This window comes from Salmo trutta, unplaced genomic scaffold (assembly GCF_901001165.1).
Source record: "Salmo trutta unplaced genomic scaffold, fSalTru1.1, whole genome shotgun sequence".
Taxonomy (NCBI): Eukaryota; Metazoa; Chordata; class Actinopteri; order Salmoniformes; family Salmonidae; genus Salmo; species Salmo trutta.
In genome coordinates this window covers 1,838,574-1,860,347 of record NW_021823154.1, presented here as the reverse complement: position 1 = coordinate 1,860,347, position 21,774 = coordinate 1,838,574, and the positions used below count along the sequence as shown (strand labels likewise).

The following is a 21,774-nucleotide window of genomic DNA, read 5'->3' as shown; positions in this document are numbered from 1 at the left end:
TCCTCGTTGTCTCTAATTGGAGATCATACTTAAGTAGGTTTTTTTTCCCCACCTGGGTTTGTGGGAGATTGTTTTTGAGTAGTGTATGTTTCACCTCTGCATCACGGTTTGTTGTTTTGTTCTTTAGTTTATTTGTATGTATTGCTAAGTTTCACAGTTCAATAAAATATGTGGAAAGATAATCACGCTGCACTTTGGTCCGCTCCTCTCTACGACAACCGTGACAGTATTTCCACTGAAGAAAGCAATAACTAATCAACACACTACTGTAAATAAATGGACACTACCTGTTATAAAACGGAAATTGCTCTCTGTCAATGAATGGTGAGAAATGCTCAGTCTGAAGCCATTCGGCGATGGGTTTCACAGCCCTATAATAATGATACAGTGTATCACCTTAAAAGTTTTTTTTACAACCTATGGGGTACAAATGTTGGGAGTAGTGGCATAGAAGAGGTCTGGCATATAACCCCTAACTTGAGTTCAGTCTTCGCCAATGAGAACCAAGAGGGGCCTACTGTAGCTTCGTCCTTCATGACTGCGAAAGGCCTTGATTCTAGGCAGTAGAAAATCCTACATCCATCTCATTAGATCAGAACAGGAAAGGCCTTGATTCTAGGCCGCAGAAAATAAAGGTCGGCCGATTATGATTTTTCACCGCCGATACTGATTATTGGAGGACCAAAAAAAGCCAATACCGATTAATCGGCTGATTTTTATATATATATATATATATATATATATATATATATATATATATATATTTGTAATAATGACAATTACAACAATACTGAATGGACAATTGTCACGACTTCCGCCGAAGTCGGCTCCTCTCCTTGTTCGGGCGGCGTTCGGCGGTCGACGTCACCGGCTTTCTAGCCATCGCCACTCCATTTTTCATGTATCCATTTGTTTTGTCTTGTTCCCTGCACACCTGGTTTTCATTCCCCAATCAATCTACATGTATTTATTCCTCTGTTCCCCATCATGTCTTTGTGTAGGATTGTTTGTGTTACGTGTATTTTGTCTATTGGTATTTCTGTCACACGCCAGACACTTGTCTATGTTCCGTGTTTTGGGCACGTTGTTTGTGCTTTGATATTTTAACCGGAATAAAGTGTGCGCCTCTTCACTTCACTCTGCTCTCTGCACCTGACTTCACCTCCAGTACACATCTAGTGACAACAATGACCCTTTTATCTTAACTTAATATAGTACATCAATAAAATCAATTTAGTCTCAAATAAATAATGAAACATGTTCAATTTGGTTTAAATAATGCCAAAACAAAGTGTTGGAGAAGAAAGTAATATGCAATATGTGCCATGTAAAAAAAGCTAACGTTTAAGTTCATTGCTCAGAACATGAGAACATATGAAAGCTGGTGGTTCCTTTTAACATGAGTCTTCAATATTCCCAGGTAAGAAGTTTTAGGTTGTAGTTATTATAGGACTATTTCTCTCTATACCATTTGTATTTCATATACCTTTCACTATTGGATGTTCTAATAGGTACTTTAGTATTGCCAGCCTAATCTCGGGAGTTGATAAACAGCGCAATGCTTGAAGCACATCGAATAGCTGCTGGCAACATAGTAAGTGCTATTTGAATGAATGCTTACGAGCCTGCTGCTGCCTACCACCGCTCAGTCAGACTGCTCTATCAAATCATAGACTTAATTATAATATAATAACACACAGAAATATGAGCCTTAGGTCATTAATATGGTCCAAATCTGGAAACTATCATTTCGAAAACAAAAACGTTTATTCTTTCAGTGAAATACGGAACCGTTCCGTTTTTTATCTAACGGATGGCATCCATAAGTCTAAATATTGCTGTTACATTGTACAACCCTTCAATGTTATGTCATAATTACGTACATACTGGCAAATTAGTTCGCAACGAGCCAGGCCGCCCACACTGCTGCATATAACCGTTACCCTGACTCTGTTGCACAGAACGCAAGAGAAGTGACACAATTTCCCTAATTAAAAGAAATTCATGTTAGCAGGCAAGATTAACTAAATATGGAGGTTTAAAAATATATTGTGTATGATTTTAAGAAAGGCGTTGATGTGTTATGGTTAGGACACATTGGTGCAACGACAGTGCTTTTTTTCGTTAATGCGCTTGTTAATCACCGTTTGGCGAAGTCGGCTGTGATTTAATGATAAATTAACAGGCACCGCATCGATTATATGCAACGCAGGACAAGCTAGATAAACTAGTAATATCATCAACCATGTGTTGTTAACTATTGATTATGTTAAGATGATTAAGATACGTTTAATGCTAGCTAGCACCTTACCTTGGCTCCTTGCTGCACTCGCGTAACAGATAGTCAGCCTGCCACGCAGTCTCCTCGTGGAGTGCAATGTAATCGGCCATTATCGGTGCCCAAAAATGCTGATCACCGATCGTTATGAAAACTTGAAATCGGCCCCCAATTAATCGGCCATTCCGATTAATCGGTCGACCTCTAGTAGAAAATCATCCATCTCATTAGATCACAACAGGAAAGGCCTTGATTCTAGGCCGTAGAAAATCCTACATCCATCTCATTAGATCACAACAGGATGGATCAACAGCGATTAACATTTCTGGTTTGCATCCTTAAAAAAAGGATAGTTGTGTTGGTCTGTATAACACACATTATCTGTCTACCTATATGAGTTGATTTGGATCTCTTTTAGTCCCCATTTGGACTAATCTTCCAAGAGTCCTTAAATATTAAAATACAATTTATATACGAACACTATTACAAACATACATAATATACTAACATAATGAACCAATACATACTCAATCTAAAAAAATATTGATTCTTCATCTACTGTAATCCCACAACATTTCTGTGTATTATATTTAAATCGTATATTGTGGATCACTGTCAGGTTATTGGCTATATAAGCTTCAGTCACAACAGAACACCATGTTTGTAATAACACTTTTAAACAGGTAGTTTGTAAATGTGCAGAATGTGTTTGTTTTGGGTCCACGCTGGTAAGTTAACGTTTGTAAATTAGACCGTCACAAGAGGATTTTCTTCTGAATAACTGGTCATTGCTCTTTCCATTCAGCTTCGGGCAACTTTGATGTAAGGCTTGATCACACCTGTAGTGACTACTTCTATCCCGTCACGCCCATTGTTGTTTATCCATCGTTCACTAGATATATCAATGTAATTACACCCAACACAATGTTGAAAAACAGGAATGCTTCCCACCACTAGATCACATAACTAGACGTGAGCTAGACGTGATCCCAACTCTGCCACCAATGTAGCGGAAGACAGTGAAAGCTGCAACAGGGACTCTAACCAGGACTTATAGCACCAGTATCCCAAAGTATTAAGTCAAAAACAAGCATAGAAAACAGCATTGGCATTAATAAAAATACATAAACATAAGGCTACTTTTATATTATAAATATTACGGTGACAACCTGGTTGAATAACAATATTGGGTTGTTAACAAATTTTTCTTTTTGTGTAAATAAAATGTGGGACACAAAAAAAGGCAGTATATAATGTATTGCCCAAAATGCATTGCTCCAATAACTTTCAAAATATATTTCCGAAGGTTTCCCCCCAAATAAATGTATTTTCCTATGAATAAAGTTGCACAAAAATGTGTGTCTTCTCCTAATAATTAAGTCTAAAACATGTTTTTTGTATTTTCACATGAATGATGCCACACAAAAAGCGCACAAAATCTGCTTTAATACTTTTTGTACATATTTGCACAAATTGAGTGTGAGATTGTGTTGCAACGATATATACCTACTACCAACCTGTCTGGTAGTATATTGACCCTTCTACAACCCATAAACCAGGTAGATATATACTGTACCTACTACCAACCTGTCTGGTAGTATATTGACCCTACTACAACACATAAACCAGGTAGATATATACTGTACCTACTACCAACCTGTCTGGTAGTATATTGACCCTACTACAATCCATAAACCAGGTAGATATATACCGACTACCAACCTGTCTGGTAGTATATTGACCCTTCTACAACCCATAAACCAGGTAGATGTATACCTACTACCAACCTGTCTGGTAGTATATTGACCCTACTACAATCCATAAACCAGGTAGATATATACCGACTACCAACCTGTCTGGTAGTATATTGACCCTTCTACAACCCATAAACCAGGTAGATATATACTGTACCTACTACCAACCTGTCTGGTAGTATATTGACCCTACTACAACCCATAAACCAGGTAGATATATACTGTACCTACTACCAACCTGTCTGGTAGTATATTGACCCTACTACAACCCATAAACCAGGTAGATATATATACTGTACCTACTACCAACCTGTCTGGTAGTATATTGACCCTACTACAACCCATAAACCAGGTAGATATATACTGTACCTACTACCAACCTGTCTGGTAGTATATTGACCCTACTACAACCCATAAACCAGGTAGATATATACTGTACCTACTACCAACCTGTCTGTCAGTATATTGACCCTTCTACAACCCATAAACCAGGTAGATATATACTGTACCTACTACCAACCTGTCTGGTAGTATATTGACCCTACTACAACACATAAACCAGGTAGATATATACTGTACCTACTACCAACCTGTCTGGTAGTATATTGACCCTACTACAATCCATAAACCAGGTAGATATATACCGACTACCAACCTGTCTGGTAGTATATTGACCCTTCTACAACCCATAAACCAGGTAGATGTATACCTACTACCAACCTGTCTGGTAGTATATTGACCCTACTACAATCCATAAACCAGGTAGATATATACCGACTACCAACCTGTCTGGTAGTATATTGACCCTTCTACAACCCATAAACCAGGTAGATATATACTGTACCTACTACCAACCTGTCTGGTAGTATATTGACCCTACTACAACCCATAAACCAGGTAGATATATACTGTACCTACTACCAACCTGTCTGGTAGTATATTGACCCTACTACAACCCATAAACCAGGTAGATATATACTGTACCTACTACCAATCTGTCTGGTAGTATATTGACCCTACTACAACCCATAAACCAGGTAGACTATTTATACTTCTGTGTATAAAAAAACATTATTGGGGTACGTTCAGCAAGATGCAACGTTATAAGCACGCTATAATCATGTGGAATAGCGTCGACTCTAGGCTACTGATGGCATTTCTATAGGCAACGTTTGGCTACTGACAGGGGTGGTTTTGGGGGGGGGGGGGGCAGTGCCCCTGTGACAACAATTTTGGACCCCCTTGTGCCCCCCCCTAAATGTGGAGTATGAAATCATTTTTACATAACTAATTTTTGCTATCGTTCTTTTTTTTTTTACATCTGTTATTAAACAGTGGCAACGCGGAACACTAATGATTATGAACATGGTCTTTTGCCTGCAATGCAGTGAAGAAAACGATACGACAACAATAACTTCTAATTTAACTTGCCCCTTCTAACAGTACAAGCTACGCCCCCCCCCCCCCAGTTAAAATGGTCTTGAACCGCCACTGGCTACTGATCAGGGCAGTGTTTTAGTAACCACCAGCAGGTGTGCTAAAACGGTACCTGCCAGGGGTGTATTAATTAGATCACACCGTAGAAAAACGTTTTGCAACGAAAACGACAGTTTCTCACTGGACAAAGTCATGTAAATCCCTTCCCGTTTGCTTGTTCGGTTCCTAGTGAATACACCCAGCTGTGTAACGCCTCCCGCTTTTTTATAATTATTTATAATTATTATTTATAATTAACAACAGCCGGTAGTTGCACTTGAAATGGATACATATCATCAACATTTGCTTAGAGATTATGAATAAACCAATAAAATACAGATAAGCCTAATGACAGTAATTTACCTGTCTTTCTCCATATTTTATCCGCTCTCCCCAGGCTGTCGAGGGATTTACATCGTCTCCTTCTCAGAGATGACGGAGGATGAAAGTCCAAGGCAGTTTACTGTTGCTCAACATATTTCACAGAAAGAAAAAGATTGTTCTCCTATTGTGGAAAAACAGAAGTCAGCGATTTAAATAAAATAATACAAAATAGTAGGAATCCTACGATGTTGTTGACGTTCAGATATGGCCTCCTAAATGTAGAAAACATGGAATCGACATGACTAAAGGATACCAAAGATCTAACATTACATTATTTCACATACTAAAGGGTAGTTAATAATTCACATTGTATGAAATCTATATAGTTTATAGCTGTTTATTTCTAAAACCAGGCGTTGGCTTCCCATCCGCAGATTAGATAGTAGCCTAAACTCTATAGTGGTTTACTGAAATGTAGACTAGTTAAATGCCTACAGCTTTTGTGAGTTATAAGCTATATTTAATGTCATAACTTTAAGAATATGACAGCTTATACACAACTTTACATAACTATCTTGATTCAATATAGTCCGCAGTCCATGGCCTCGCTCAGACTTTTGTTTCCAACGTTACGTCGTTATAACACGTCCATAGAAATAAACCTGTGTCGTTCTTTGTCGAAATAATAATGCTCGTATGCTCATGTAAAACATGCAAAACAATTTGCCATCTTAAATTAAAACAAAAATGTTACCTTCTTGGCGCAGTTGTTTCAAAACGGCAGCACCATATGTACTTTTTATTTGAACTTTTAACATATCAGGTAACTCCAACGCTGTATATAAACCCTGGGTTGTAATTTTCCATGTATTGGCTATTGAGTGGATTTGAAGCCTCCAGCCGGCCATATTGTCACTCCCCAGTAGGAACAGTCCTTCATAGGAATGAATGGAATTCTACAGTATTTCAATTAAATATTTCAAAGGCAAAATGACATGTATTTAAGTATTTTTGTATATATTTTTTCATTTGTTTTGGTATATTTTTTTTGAATATTTTTTTCATTTGTATGTTTAGCTCACATAATATAATATGTATGCATTGCGATGTCTTTAATATAATAACCGTGGCTAAAACGAATGTACACATGAATAAATGCATTTCAATAGCTTCCAAAATATTTTTTGCAACGGTGAAGGAGTTCCAAGATGGAGGCGCAGGGTCTTCTACAGCGCCCCCTACAAATCATCTAGTGTGTATATGAATTATGGTTTCACTCCCAAACTGTGTTCGAATACTCATACTAGTGTATAGTATGCTTATTGGTCATAGTATGATATAGCTAGTATGCCAAAAGTTCCCGGATGTCGTACTAAATTCAACAAAATATTAAGTTTAAAAGCAGAGGGCCCATAATGCAAATCTTCAGTAAATGGGCGGGGCTTCACATCGTTTTCAGATTTGAAGAAAATGGCGGAATATATGTTGCCGAAGTCCAACGAGAGCGGAGACAAATGCATCGTTTTAACTAATTATAACACATGTTAATAAGAAACTGTTGAGCAATGTAATAAAGTAATGACTTTTCAAATAAGTTACCTTACACGTTATGCTGGCTGACAATTTGCTAACTAACTACTCAACGTTTATTGACTTGATTATTCCTGTCATTCTTAGCTTAGCTAAATGGTATAGTCGTTGTGCTTTAGTAAATTCTCTCTGGCTCTCTACTCCGATTTCAGAGCATCTCGCCTGAGAGACCAGAGCGCAGAATAATGAATTTGCGTTCAATATGGCCAGTGTCAGTAAACGTCGGCAAAAAAACGTAATTAAATTGTTGCAAGCAGCACAGTTACAGTCACCAGCGCTCTGGATACGATGAAAACTGCCTAACCAGCTCGGCTAGGGTGAGTAAAATGGTCAGAGTGGTCTCATTTGTGTCTGGAAGTAGCTAGCAAGCTAGCCAACGTTAGCTTGGGTGCGTGTCTGCCGTTGTAAGGTCAGAACGGTCAAATCAACCCTACTCCTCCACCCGAGCATCAAGTGTGTGCTCCGAGAGCAAAACGGTCTGTATTTAAAAACGGACAATCTGACAACGCTTTACGAGTGCACTCTGGCACACCAGATTGAATTTAAAAACACCCGAAGTCGTGAAATGTCTAACAAGTAATTTGTTATGCTAACTAGCAAGCAAGAGGTTGCATAGCAACAGCATCAACTTCCGGTAGACAGGCGAAGCAGTAAGCTCAACTGAAAGGATAATAATCGTTTGTAGTATACTAAAATTAACTAATAGTATATACTCATTAAGTATGTAGTAACTTATACAGTATGTTAGTATGTGTATTCGAACACAGCTCCAGTATGTATTTGTGGCTGCAAAATGGGAAATGTTGAACTTATTCACCGCCTTCCACGCCACGTCCGTTTCACATCCGTCTTTCCTTCCATAGTAAATGAATGGGAAGCGGTGTTTCACCACGCGGCACAACAATTACGGTTCATTAATTCAATATCTTACACTCAGGCTTTATATGTGTTGTGCGTTTAGGAAGGTCGGGCTTGTCCTCTATGGATATACAGCACAAAATAAACGTCCTCTTTATTACGCGGTAAATTGCTGCGTGCCGCTTAGGCCGACCAGAGTGGCTCGCTTGTGGGCGTGCTGGCAGTTTATAGCAGCATGTTAGATTGTTAGTCAATAATTCAGCATAGTACATTTGTATGAAGATCTGGTTATTAAATGGCTAAGTAGTTTAATCCATTCTCCATTTCATGAATTTATTCACAGGTAAATAGTAATATGCTTTAAAACGCTCTGGTGACAACACACTTTGCTGCTCTGTTTTCAATCGTCCACATGGTTGGGAGAACTTATTCAAGTAAGTAAATCCATTTAGAAAATGTCAACAACAAAAAAATTCTAACTAGCTTCAGTGCGGGCTAACTCAAATGAGCTGCTAACGTAGCTAGCTAGCTATCTTGCCAACTTTACATACTGTGTAGATAGCTAGCTAAGTTAATTAAATATCACCAACTACCTAGCCTGCCATCACACATTGTAGGCTACAGAAACACTGCTATCACACTGTAGCCTGCCATCACACATTGTAGCCTACAGAAACACTGCCATCAGACATTGTCGCCTACAGAAACACTGTTATCCAAAAACTCTTGCAAGGAGATTCATTCATCCATTTCATGAAAGGGCAACTACAGCCTCACAAAAATATCCTTGTATGGTTTAAGCATTGTTAAGGACTTAGATCAATCAATCAATTTTGGTCTTTTTTTTTTACAAAATATGTAGGAAAACCCACACAAAACGATATGAACTGTAGGAAAACCCACACAAAACTGTAGGAAAACCCACACAAAACTATAGGAACTGTAGGAAAACCCACACAAAACTATAGGAACTGTAGGAAAACCCACACAAAACTATAGGAACTGTAGGAAAACCCACACAAAACTATAGGAACTGTAGGAGAACCCACACAAAACTATAGGAACTGTAGGAGAACCCACACAAAACTATAGGAACTGTAGGAGAACCCACACAAAACTATAGGAACTGTAGGAGAACCCACACAAAACTATAGGAACTGTAGGAGAACCCACACAAAACTATAGGAACTGTAGGAGAACCCACACAAAACTATAGGAACTGTAGGAGAACCCACACAAAACTATAGGAACTGCTGGAGAACCCACACAAAACTATAGGAACTGTAGGAGAACCCACACAAAGCTGTAGGAACTGTAGGAGAACCCACACAAAGCTGTAGGAACTGTAGGAGAACCCACACAAAACTATAGGAACTGTAGGAAAACCCACACAAAGCTGTAGGAACTGTAGGAAAACAGAACTTTTCACACCGGGCTCCTTTCCTTCACAGGTTGTTTGTAAAATTAGAGAATACCTACTTCTCCAGGCACCACTTATGGATGAAACAGTAACATTTCAGAAAGTTTTATTTAAATATGATTTGAAACGCTGTAAATACCATCAAAACCACGTCCTAAAAAGCTTGTATATTTAGTTTTTTTTATCGCTTTTGTACTATTTTCACAAGCATGTGGTAAAATTTCACAACTCTTTAGTATGAAACTCACAACAGATCATCAAAAGGCTGTTTTTATTACTTTAAGCACATTTTCAATTGACTAAAGTACAAGACACTAAATCACACAGTAACTTTTTCACCAAAACCTAAGTCAGTGTTTCATCTAGAAATACCTTTCATATAAAAGTCATTGCCTTTCACAATGCAATTCTTCACAACACTTTTCATATGATTCTCTTGTCATTTGTTTTAATACATGTGACCATCACTTAAACCAACTGCGCTTAATGGTTAACCACTTAACCGTTTGGTAACCCTGTAGATTTTTGTCTACTATCTATGGATTTTGAGAACTACAGAAACAAAATGTGTGTTTGTAAAGTATAAACATCTAAATTACATGTATGATACATGATAACCATACAGAATGACTACTCGTTATTGCTAATTTGATTTCGCAATTTTCTTAGTTTTTTAAATTATATGAGCAAAAAAGATGACATTTTATTTGGAATGGCAAGTCAGAATTAAACAGGCCTATTTATATAATGACTATGAATTCGGAGGGCAGAAATGATTAAATATTAAAGCATTACACCTCTCACTAAATGCTTCAGTCATATAAAAAAAAAAAATTCTTAAATTCGAACTGGTTCTCTATCAGATTAGTAAGAATGACTCACCCCATGTTCAAGAATGGCCTTTTTCCCTTTTCAGATTACAACTTCTCCCTTTCGGTTATTTGAAAATTAAATAACCTCCCCCCAAAAATAGCTTTTTAAAACAAGTCATAGAAAGTTGTTTGTAATTTCAGTTTAATCCACCAGAAAAGACAGAACCAATATTACAAGAAATATTATGGTTAAGCTCAAATATACTAATTGATAAAATTAAAAAAATAAAAAACATTTTCAAAAGGTATAATCTTCGTAAATTATATCATAAATAGGACTGGTGGAGTTATGTCACACATTCAGCTAACAGACAAATATGGAAATGTCTGCTCTATCCACTATTACAACCAACTAATTGCAGCATTTCTGCAAAAATGGAAGAGACATAAAAGTAAGGAAGTTGTCTGTCGGCATTAAAGACCAAAATTGGTTAAAGAAAAGTGTGATAAATACAAAAGTATACCAGTTTCATTTTAATGACCAAAAACTTTACAGCTGCAAACTAGTTGGGAAGAGTTTTTCAATGCACCGATTCCTTGGAAGTTTATGAACTGGATAGTGTTCAGAGTTAGATGGGAGGGGTTGGGGGAGCTGAAGGATGGGACTGGTCTTCAGAGATAGATGGGAGGGGTTGAGGGGAGTTGAAGGATGGGGCTGGTCTTCAGAGATAGATGGGAGGGGTTGGGGGAGCTGAAGGATGGGACTGGTCTTCAGAGATAGATGGGAGGGGTTGAGGGGAGCTGAAGGATGGGACTGGTCTTCAGAGATAGATGGGAGGGGTTGAGGGGAGCTGAAGGATGGGACTGGTCTTCAGAGATAGATGGGAGGGGTTGAGTGGAGCTGAAGGATGGGACTGGTCTTCAGAGATAGATGGGAGGGGTTGAGGGGAGCTGAAGGATGGGACTGGTCTTCAGAGATAGATGGGAGGGGTTGAGGGGAGCTGAAGGATGGGACTGACTGGTCTTCAGAGATAGATGGGAGGGGTTGAGGGGAGCTGAAGGATGGGACTGGTCTTCAGAGATAGATGGGAGGAGTTGAGGGGAGCTGAAGAATGGGACTAAAAACAAACAAAAGATAACTAATGTAAAATACATGTCTGTAAAATGTATGTAGTATGTATGAACTGGAAGCAGAAGCCTAAGTGTTGTTGTCCATTAGTTTACTCCAATTAGGGGAGGGGTGGTTGGGTTAGGCAAAAAAATATATATATATATATGGGAGATCGGAAATTATGCAGACAATTACATTGATGGAAGCCACATTTCTATCTGCTATATTAAAGCTGATCTACCCCTAAAATATATACACTGCTCAACAAAATAAAGGGAACACTTAAACAACACAATGTAACTCCAAGTCAATCACACTTCTGTGAAATCAAACTGTTCACTTAGGAAGCAACACTGATTGACAATAAATTTCACATGCTGTTGTGCAAATGGAATAGACAACAGGTGGAAATTATAGGCAATTAGCAAGACACCCCCAATAAAGGAGTGGTTCTGCAGGTGGGGACCACAGACCACTTCTCAGTTCCTATGCTTCCTGGCTGATGTTTTGGTCACTTTTGAATGCTGGCAGTGCTTTCACTCTAGTGGTAGCATGAGACGGAGTCTACAACCCACACAAGTGGCTCAGGTAGTGCAGCTCATTCCAGGATGGCACATCAATGCGAGCTGTGGCAAGAAGGTTTGCTGTGTCTGTCAGCGTAGTGTCCAGAGCATGGAGGCGCTACCAGGAGACAGGCCAGTACATCAGGAGACATGGAGGAGGCCATAGGAGGGCAACAACCCAGCAGCAGGACCGCTACCTCCGCCTTTGTGCAAGGAGGAGCAGGAGAAGCACTGCCAGAGCCCTGCAAAATGACCTCCAGCAGGCCACAAATGTGCATGTGTCTGCTCAAACGGTCAGAAACAGACTCCATGAGGGTGGTATGAGGGCCCGACGTCCACAGGTGGGGGTTGTGCTTACAGCCCAACACCGTGCAGGACGCTTGGCATTTGCCAGAGAACACCAAGATTGGCAAATTCGCCACTGCGCCCTGTGCTCTTCACAGATGAAAGCAGGTTCACACTGAGCACATGACAGACGTGACAGAGTCTGGAGACGCCGTGGAGAATGTTCTGCTGCCTGCAACATCCTCCAGCATGACCGGTTTGGCGGTGGGTCAGTCATGGTGTGGGGTGGCATTTCTTTGGGGGCCGCACAGCCCTCCATGTGCTCGCCAGAGGTAGCCTGACTGCCATTAGGTACCGAGATGAGATCCTCAGACCCCTTGTGAGACCATATGCTGGTGCGGTTGGCCCTGGGTTCCTCCTAATGCAAGACAATGCTAGACCTCATGTGGCTGGAGTGTGTCAGCAGTTCCTGCAAGAGGAAGGCATTGATGCTATGGACTGGCCCGCCCGTTCCCCAGACCTGAATCCAATTGAGCACATCTGGGACATCATGTCTCGCTCCATCCACCAATGCCACGTTGCACCACAGACTGTCCAGGAGTTGGCGGATGCTTTAGTCCAGGTCTGGGAGGAGATCCCTCAGGAGACCATCCGCCACCTCATCAGGAGCATGCCCAGGCGTTGTAGGGAGGTCATACAGGCACGTGGAGGCCACACACACTACTGAGCCTCATTTTGACTTGTTTTAAGGACATTAAATCAAAGTTGGATCAGCCTGTAGTGTGGTTTTCCACTTTAATTTTGAGTGTGACTCCAAATCCAGACCTCCATGGGTTGATAAATTGGATTTCCATTGATTAATTTTGTGTGATTTTGTTGTCAGCACATTCAACTATGTAAAGAAAAAAGTATTTCATAAGATTATTTCATTCATTCAGATCTAGGATGTGTTGTTTAAGTGTTCCCTTTATTTTTTTGAGCAGTATATATATATATATATATATATATATATATATATATATACAAAATTAAAGGGGGTGTGTGAACACTTGCAATTTCTTTCACCAAGGAGCAGGATTGTAAGGATGTACGCTGAGAGTCAGGAAGTAAGTTCAGGGAGGGAATACATTAAATTAATAAATGAACACAACTAGAAACACCAACATCGCACCGACGTGAAACAGGAACAGAAACACTGACGACTCAACAAAAGGAAGCATCAGGGAGTGTTTTTTTGGTTTGTTTTTGTGTTGGGGGTGATTTCGGGTCCAGGTGTTGGAGCCGGAGCTACCTGAGAGGCCTCAGCCGGTTTGTAGGCTCCCATGCCGAAGCAGGGTGAGCAGGTTCCCGTGCCTCAGCCGAGGTGACCGGTTCACTCCCTGAACTTGCTTCCCGACTCTCAGCTTACGTCGTTACAAGGATAGACAGCAAGGGAAAGAAAGAAATTTAAAGAGCTTGTGGGCATGGTCCCCATCAGTGAGGCGGGCATGGTCCCCATCAGCGAGGCGGGCATGGTCCCCATCAGCGAGGCGGGCATGGTCCCCATCAGTGAGGTGGGCATGGTCCCCATCAGCGAGGCGGGCATGGTCCCCATCAGCGAGGTGGGCATGGTCCCCTTCAGCGAGGCGGGCATGGTCCCCATCAGCGAGGTGGGCATGGTCCCCTGCAGACGGCAGGGAACTGTTGTGTCTAATGAAGTCCGAACCATCGTCGTTGACCACGTGGTAAACAGAGGCCTTAGAATGGCAGAAGCTGACAGATTAGTTCACCCCAATCTGAAACTGTCAATTTGGATCATGAGAACATTTCGCATAAGAAAACCTTTAAGTCTGCAGGATATGAACTATGCTTTACCATTACATATACAGAACATCACATATTGTAATGTCAATTTACAGTAAATGGCATATTATAATGCGTGTCAATTTACAGAACATGACATTGTAATGTCAATTTACAGTAAATGACATTGTAATGCGTGTCAATTTACAGAACATGACATTGTAATGTCAATTTACAGTAAATTACATTGTAATGCGTGTCAATTCACTCAACAGGGCTCTTCCTGTTCTACCATCAGAATGGACAGAAGACCCCACGGTGGTGGGCGTGGTCGTGTGTTGACCAATCAGCAAGAGAGGGCAGTGGTGGAAAAAAGGTGAGGGTCAGGAATGCCATGCGGCTGTCTCTTAAATAAAGCAGGCCATTGAGGAGAACGATGACACCTTTTGCCAATGTGGTATCCATCAGCTTACCAACAATCTCCCCGCCTTTTGAAGAGGCACCAGGTATCTATAAAGCTAATTTACCTGGTGCCTTTTGAGAGAAGCAACGACCGGGTGAAAGAACTGCGGGCCGAGTATGTTCAGGTACAGCACTAATATACTGTATTACTGTTACTATTAATGCACATGCTACTTCACAATATCATACTGGAACTATACTGTAAAAAATAACTAACCAAAATATATTTTTTAGAGGGTGATGGTGCCTGATGCTGCTGTGAACCATCACAACAATATCTTTGTTGATGAAGCGGGCTTCAACTTGGTCTCCGTGGGCGGAACCTCATCGGCACAACGGGCGACCGTCCAAATGCCTGGACAACGTGGGGGGAAACATCTCCATGTGCACAGCTATCTCTGGAGATGGTGTGGTAGGACGTAGGCCATTATTTGGATCCTACAATGCTGCACACCTCAATGTGTTTCTCAAGGTGAAGGGGTCACCGACAACATATAATACAAAAGTATGTTGACACCCCTTCAAATGAGTGGATTCGGCTAATTTCAGCCACACCCGTTGCTGACAGGTGTATAAAGTCGAGCACACAGCCTTGCTATAGACAAACATTGGCAGTAGAATGGCCTTACTGAAGAGCTCAGTGACTTTCAACGTGGCACCGTCATAGAATGTGACCTTTCCAACAAGTCAATGAAGTCTAGTGATCACTGACAGATCCTCCCTCCTCCTGTCTGTAGTCTAGTGATCACTGATAGATCCTCCTGTCTGTAGTCTAGTGATCACTGACAGATCCTCCCCCTGTCTGTAGTCTAGTGATTACTGACAGATCCTCCCTCCTGTCTGTAGTCTAGTGATCACTGACAGATCCTCCTCCTGTCTGTAGTCTAGTGATTACTGACAGATCCTGCTGTCTGTAGTCTAGTGATCACTGACAGATCCTCCTCCTGTCTGTAGTCTAGTGATCACTGACAGATCCTCCCTCCCCCTGTCTGTAGTCCAGTGATCACTGACAGATCCTCCCTCCTGTCTGTAGTCTAGTGATCACTGACAGATCCTCCCTCCTGTCTGTAGTCTAGTGATCACTGACAGATCCTCCCTCCTGTCTGTAGTCTAGTGATCACTGACAGATCCTCCCTCCTGTCTGTAGTCTAGTGATTACTGACAGATCGCTTCTCCAACTGTGCGTGTGTCAGTGTGTATGCATGTGTCAGTGTGTGTGCGTGTGTGTGTGTGCGTATGTCAGTGCGTGTGCGTGTGTCAGTGTGTGTGTGTGTGTGTGTGTGTGTGTGTGTGTCAGTGTGTGTGTGTGTGTGTGTGTGTGTGTGCGTGTGTCAGTGCGTGTGTCAGTGTGTGTGTGTGTGTGTGTGTGTGTGTCAGTGTGTGTGTGTGTGTGTGTGCGTGTGTCAGTGCGTGTGTGTGTGTCAGTGTGTGTGTGTGTGTTGTGTGTAGTGTGTGTGTGTGTGTGTCAGTGTGTGTGTGTGTGTGTGTGTGTCAGTGTGTGTGTGTGTCAGTGTGTGTGTGTGTCAGTGTGTGTGTGTGTGTGTGTCAGTGTGTGTGTGTGTGTGTGTCAGTGTGTGTGTGTGTGTGTCAGTGCGTGTGTGTGTGTGTGTCAGTGTGCGTGTGTGTGTGTCAGTGTGTGTGTGTGTGTGTCAGTGCGTGTGTGTGTGTGTGTGTCAGTGTGTCAGTGTGTGTGTTGGGTACAGCAGAAGATATTCTTTCAAAATAATATTTCTTAATTTTATTTAAGACACATATTGATGCCACCTGTCAATGACTTTAGAGGGATAATGATGCTTTAAATGGTTTCTCTGTGCATATCTGTCTATACTTACAGCTATCTGATCACAATGCCTGTCTGACTACCAGGAAGGTCACAACGCCTGTCTGACTACCAGGAAGATCACAATGCCTGTCTGACTACCAGGAAGATCTGATCACAACGCCTGTCTGACTACCAGGAAGACCACAATGCCAGTCTGACTACCAGGAAGGTCACAACGCCTGTCTGACTACCAGGAAGATCACAATGCCTGTCTGACTACCAGGAAGATCTGATCACAACGCCTGTCTGACTACCAGGAAGATCTGATCACAACGCCTGTCTGACTACGAGGAAGATCTGATCACAACGCCTGTCTGACTACCAGGAAGATCTGATCACAACGCCTGTCTGACTACCAGGAAGATCTGATCACAACGCCTGTCTGACTACCAGGAAAATCACAACGCCTGTCTGACTACCAGGAAGATCACAACGCCTGTCTGACTACCAGGAAGATCACAACGCCTGTCTGACTACCAGGAAGATCACAATGCCTGTCTGACTACCAGGAAGATCACAATTCCTATCTGACTACCAGGAAGAACTTATCACAACGCCTGTCTCACTACCAGGAAGATCACAACGCCTGTCTGACTACCAGGAAGATCTGATCACAACGCCTGTCTGACTACCAGGAAGATCACAACGCCTGTCTGACTACCAGGAAGATCACAACGCCTGTCTGACTACCAGGAAGATCACAACGCCTGTCTGACTACCAGGAAGATCACAACGCCTGTCTGACTACCAGGAAGATCACAACGCCTGTCTGACTACCAGGAAGATCTCCTCACAACGCCTGTCTGACTACCAGGAAGATCACAACGCCTGTCTGACTACCAGGAAGATCTGATCACAACGCCTGTCTGACTACCAGGAAAATCACAACGCCTGTCTGACTACCAGGAAGATCACAACGCCTGTCTGACTACCAGGAAGATCACAACGCCTGTCTGACTACCAGGAAGATCACAACGCCTGTCTGACTACCAGGAAGATCACAATGCCTGTCTGACTACCAGGAAGATCACAATGCCTGTCTGACTACCAGGAAGATCTGATCACAATGCCTGTCTGACTACCAGGAAGATCTGATCACAACGCCTGTCTGACTACCAGGAAGATCACAACGCCTGTCTGACTACCAGGAAGATCTGAGCACAACGCCTGTCTGACTACCAGGAAGATCACAACGCCTGTCTGACTACCAGGAAGATCACAACGCCTGTCTGACTACCAGGAAGATCACAACGCCTGTCTGACTACCAGGAAGATCACAACGCCTGTCTGACTACCAGGAAGATCACAACGCCTGTCTGACTACCAGGAAGATCACAACGCCTGTCTGACTACCAGGAAGATCACAACGCCTGTCTGACTACCAGGAAGATCACAATGCCTGTCTGACTACCAGGAAGATCACAATGACTGCCTGACTACCAGGAAGATCTGACCACAATGCGTCGTTATTGTGTACACCTAAAAATAATAAATAAAATGTTATTTTGAAAGAATATCTGTCAAATAAATAGCCTACAGGGAGGGAACAGGATATCTGGTCACAATGCAAACACAGTGGACGAATAAGATACACATTTTAATACCATGTGTAGACCTGCATGTCTGAAAATGTGGGCACAATCAGAATGTGGACGCATGTTAGAACCAAGTATAAACGGGGCTAATGGAACTGGTTGAAGAGAACAGGATGGACAGACAGGAGGACTGGTTGAAGACAACAGGAAGGACTGGTTGAAGACAACAGGAAGGACTGGTTGAAGACAACAAGAAGGACTGGTTGAAGACAACAGGAAGGACTGGTTGAAGACAACAGGAAGGACTGGTTGAAGACAACAGGAAGGACAGACAGGACCGATGTTCAGTATCATTATCAACAAACATCTCAGTGATTCACAAATATAAACAAGATATTCTCATTATATAATCATACTCCCGATAACCCCGCCCCCCATGCATACCTACCAATGTGGTCTTTATTTCTCATAATGGATTAATGAGGCCTTCTGTTATAAAGGCAAACAAACACATCTCACTGGATGCCTCCCAACTAGCACCCTATTCCCTATATAGTGCACTACTAGTAACCAGAGCCCTATTCCCTCTATAGTGAACTACTAGTGACCAGGGCCCTATTCCCTATATAGTGCACTACTAGTGACCAGGGCCCTATTCCCTATATAGTGCACTACTTTAGACCAGAGCCCTATTCCCTATATAGTGAACTACTAGTGACCAGGGCCCTATTCCCTATATAGTGCACTACTTTAGACCAGGGCCCTATTCCCTATATAGTGAACTACTAGTGACCAGAGCCCTATTCCCTATATAGTGAACTACTAGTGACCAGGGCCCTATTCCCTATATAGTGAACTACTAGTGACCAGAGCCCTATTCCCTATGTAGTGCACTACTTTAGACCAGGGCCCTATTCCCTATATAGTGCACTACTTTAGACCAGAGCCCTATTCCCTATATAGTGCACTACTAGTGACCAGAGCCCTATTCCCTATATAGTGAACTACTAGAGACCAGAGCCCTATTCCCTATATAGTGAACTACTAGTGACCAGAGCCCTATTCCCTATATAGTGAACTACTTTAGACCAGGGCCCTATTCCCTATATAGTGAACTACTAGTGACCAGGGCCCTATTCCCTATATAGTGAACTACTAGTGACCAGGGCCCTATTCCCTATATAGTGAACTACTAGTGACCAGAGCCCTATTCCCTATATAGTGAACTACTTTAGACCAGGGCCCTATTCCCTATATAGTGAACTACTAGTGACCAGAGCCCTATTCCCTATATAGTGAACTACTAGTGACCAGGGCCCTATTCCCTATATAGTGAACTACTAGTGACCAGAGCCCTATTCCCTATATAGTGAACTACTTTAGACCAGGGCCCTATTCCCTATATAGTGAACTACTAGTGACCAGAGCCCTATTCCCTATATAGTGAACTACTAGTGACCAGAGCCCTATTCCCTATATAGTGAACTACTAGAGACCAGAGCCCTATTCCCTATATAGTGAACTACTAGAGACCAGAGCCCTATTCCCTATATAGTGAACTACTAGTAACCAGGGTTGGGCGTTGGGTTGCAAAATTCTGGTAACGTTCCCAAAATGTCCAGGTTTTCCAGGAATCCTGGTTGGAGGGCTCCGGATTTCCTACTTGTTTTCTCCTGATTCTGGGACTCTTCCAACCAGGATTTCTGGAAAACATGGGAATTTTGCAATCCTATAAGGAGTACAGAATGTCCAAACCCTATTACTCAAACATGAACAACGAGCTCAACCAAACATTAGCACCTAGCTCAACCAAACATTAGCACCTAGCTGAACGCAAACATTAGCAACGAGCTCAACCAAACATTAGCACCTAGCTCAACAAAACATTAGCACCTAGCTCAACAAAACATTAGCAACTAGCTCAACAAAACATTAGCAACTAGCTCAACCAAACATTAGCACCTAGCTCAACCAAACATAAGCAACTAGCTCAACCAAACATTAGTACCTAGCTCAACAAAACATTAGCAAGCTGCCAGACTGCCCAGACTGTCCCGAGCTGCCAGACTGCCCAGACTGTCCCGAGCTGCCAGACTGCCCAGACTGTCCCGAGCTGCCAGACTGCCCAGACTGTCCCGAGCTGCCAGACTGCCCAGACTGTCCGGAGCTGCCAGACTTCCCAGACTGTCCCGAGCTGCCAGACTTCCCAGACAGCCTGGAACGGCCTGAGCCGGAGCCACCTCCAGAAATAGGTGGGTTGGGGAGGGGGGGTGTAGCACAGTGCCGTCGTTGACGGCAGCCACCCTCCCTTCCCTCCCTTTAGAAAAGGGGAATTTTTCTTTTGGTGTTGCTTGGGGTTATTTTTTGTTAAGGTGCTTCTGGGGTAGCACCTTTAAGGGGGGGGTACTGTCACTCACGTCCTGGCCAGTATAGGGTTAATTAGTATTGTAGTTTGGTCAGGACGTGACAGAGGGTATTTGTTTTATGTGGTTCGGGGTGGTGTGTTTTTGTTAAAGGGCATTTGGTTTAAGTATTCCGGGGTTTTTGGGTACTGTTTGGTGTTCTGGTATTCTATGTCTAGTCTAGTATGTCTGTTTCTATGTCTGGTTAATTGGGGTTGGGACTCTCAGTTGAAGGCAGGTGTTGTCTATCTGCCTTTGATTGAGAGTCCCATATATGAGGGTGTGTTTGTGTTTGATGTTGTGGGTGATTGTTCTGTGTTCAGCCCTAGGCTTTGCCAGACTGTTTTGTTGTTCGTTCGTTTTCGTGGTTTGTTTGTTTTGGAGTGTTCATTTTTTGTAGTTAATAAAAGTCAAAATGAGCATACACGTACCTGCTGCGTATTGGTCCTCCTTCACCGACGACAGCCGTGACATAATGACTATGAATTCGGAGGGCAGAAATGATTAAATATTAAAGCATTACACCTCTCACTAAATGCTTCAGTCATGTAAAAAAAATATTCTTAAATCCGAACTGGTTCTCTATCAGATTAGTAAGAATGACTCACCCCATGTTCAAGAATGGCCTTTTTCCCTTTTCAGATTACAACTTCTCCCTTTCGGTTATTTGAAAATTAAATATCCTCCCCCCCAAAAATAGCTTTTTAAAACAAGTCATAGAATGTTGTTTGTAATTTCAGTTTAATCCACCAGAAAAGACAGAACCAATATTACAAGAAATATTATGGTTAAGCTCAAATATACTAATTGATAAAAAATAAAAAACATTTTCAAACGGTATAATCTTCGTAAATTATATCATAAATAGGACTGGTGGAGTTATGTCACACATTCAGCTAACAGAAAAATATGGAAATGTCTGCTCTATCCACTATTACAACCAACTAATTGCAGCATTTCTGCAAAAATGGAAGAGACATAAAAGTAAGGAACTTGTCTGTCGGCATTAAAGACCAAAATTGGTTAAAGAAAAGTGTGATAAATAAAAAAGTATACCAGTTTCATTTTAATAACCAAAAACTTTACAGCTGCAAACTAGTTGGGAAGAGATTTTCAATGCACCGATTCCTTGGAAGTTTATGAACTGGATAGTGTTCAGAGTTAGATGGGAGGGGTTGGGGGAGCTGAAGGATGGGACTGGTCTTCAGAGATAGATGGGAGGGGTTGAGGGGAGTTGAAGGATGGGGCTGGTCTTCAGAGATAGATGGGAGGGGTTGGGGGAGCTGAAGGATGGGACTGG

The 21,774-nt window shown here is 41.9% G+C and overlaps 3 protein-coding genes across 3 annotated transcripts in view; all 3 read right to left on the bottom strand.

Annotated features, from left to right (window-relative positions):
- Nucleotides 1-536, bottom strand: part of LOC115189380 (calcium/calmodulin-dependent protein kinase type II delta 1 chain-like) — a 9,578-nt gene extending 9,042 nt beyond the window's left edge. The window contains exon 1 of the mRNA XM_029747950.1: nucleotides 519-536. Coding sequence (XP_029603810.1) covers nucleotides 519-536 — 18 coding nt within the window. The remainder of the gene's footprint in view (nucleotides 1-518) is intronic.
- The window catches only part of LOC115189393 (uncharacterized), a 415,115-nt gene extending 408,433 nt beyond the window's left edge, over nucleotides 1-6,682 (bottom strand). Inside the window, exons 1-2 of the mRNA XM_029747964.1 lie at nucleotides 6,587-6,682; nucleotides 5,872-6,013 (exon numbers count right to left, since the gene is read on the bottom strand). Of these exons, the coding sequence (XP_029603824.1) occupies nucleotides 5,872-5,885 (14 nt within the window). The 5' untranslated portion in view covers nucleotides 5,886-6,013; nucleotides 6,587-6,682. The remainder of the gene's footprint in view (nucleotides 1-5,871; nucleotides 6,014-6,586) is intronic.
- The window catches only part of LOC115189418 (calcium/calmodulin-dependent protein kinase type II delta chain), a 131,416-nt gene that overhangs the window by 10,950 nt on the left and 98,692 nt on the right, over nucleotides 1-21,774 (bottom strand). The window lies entirely within an intron of this gene.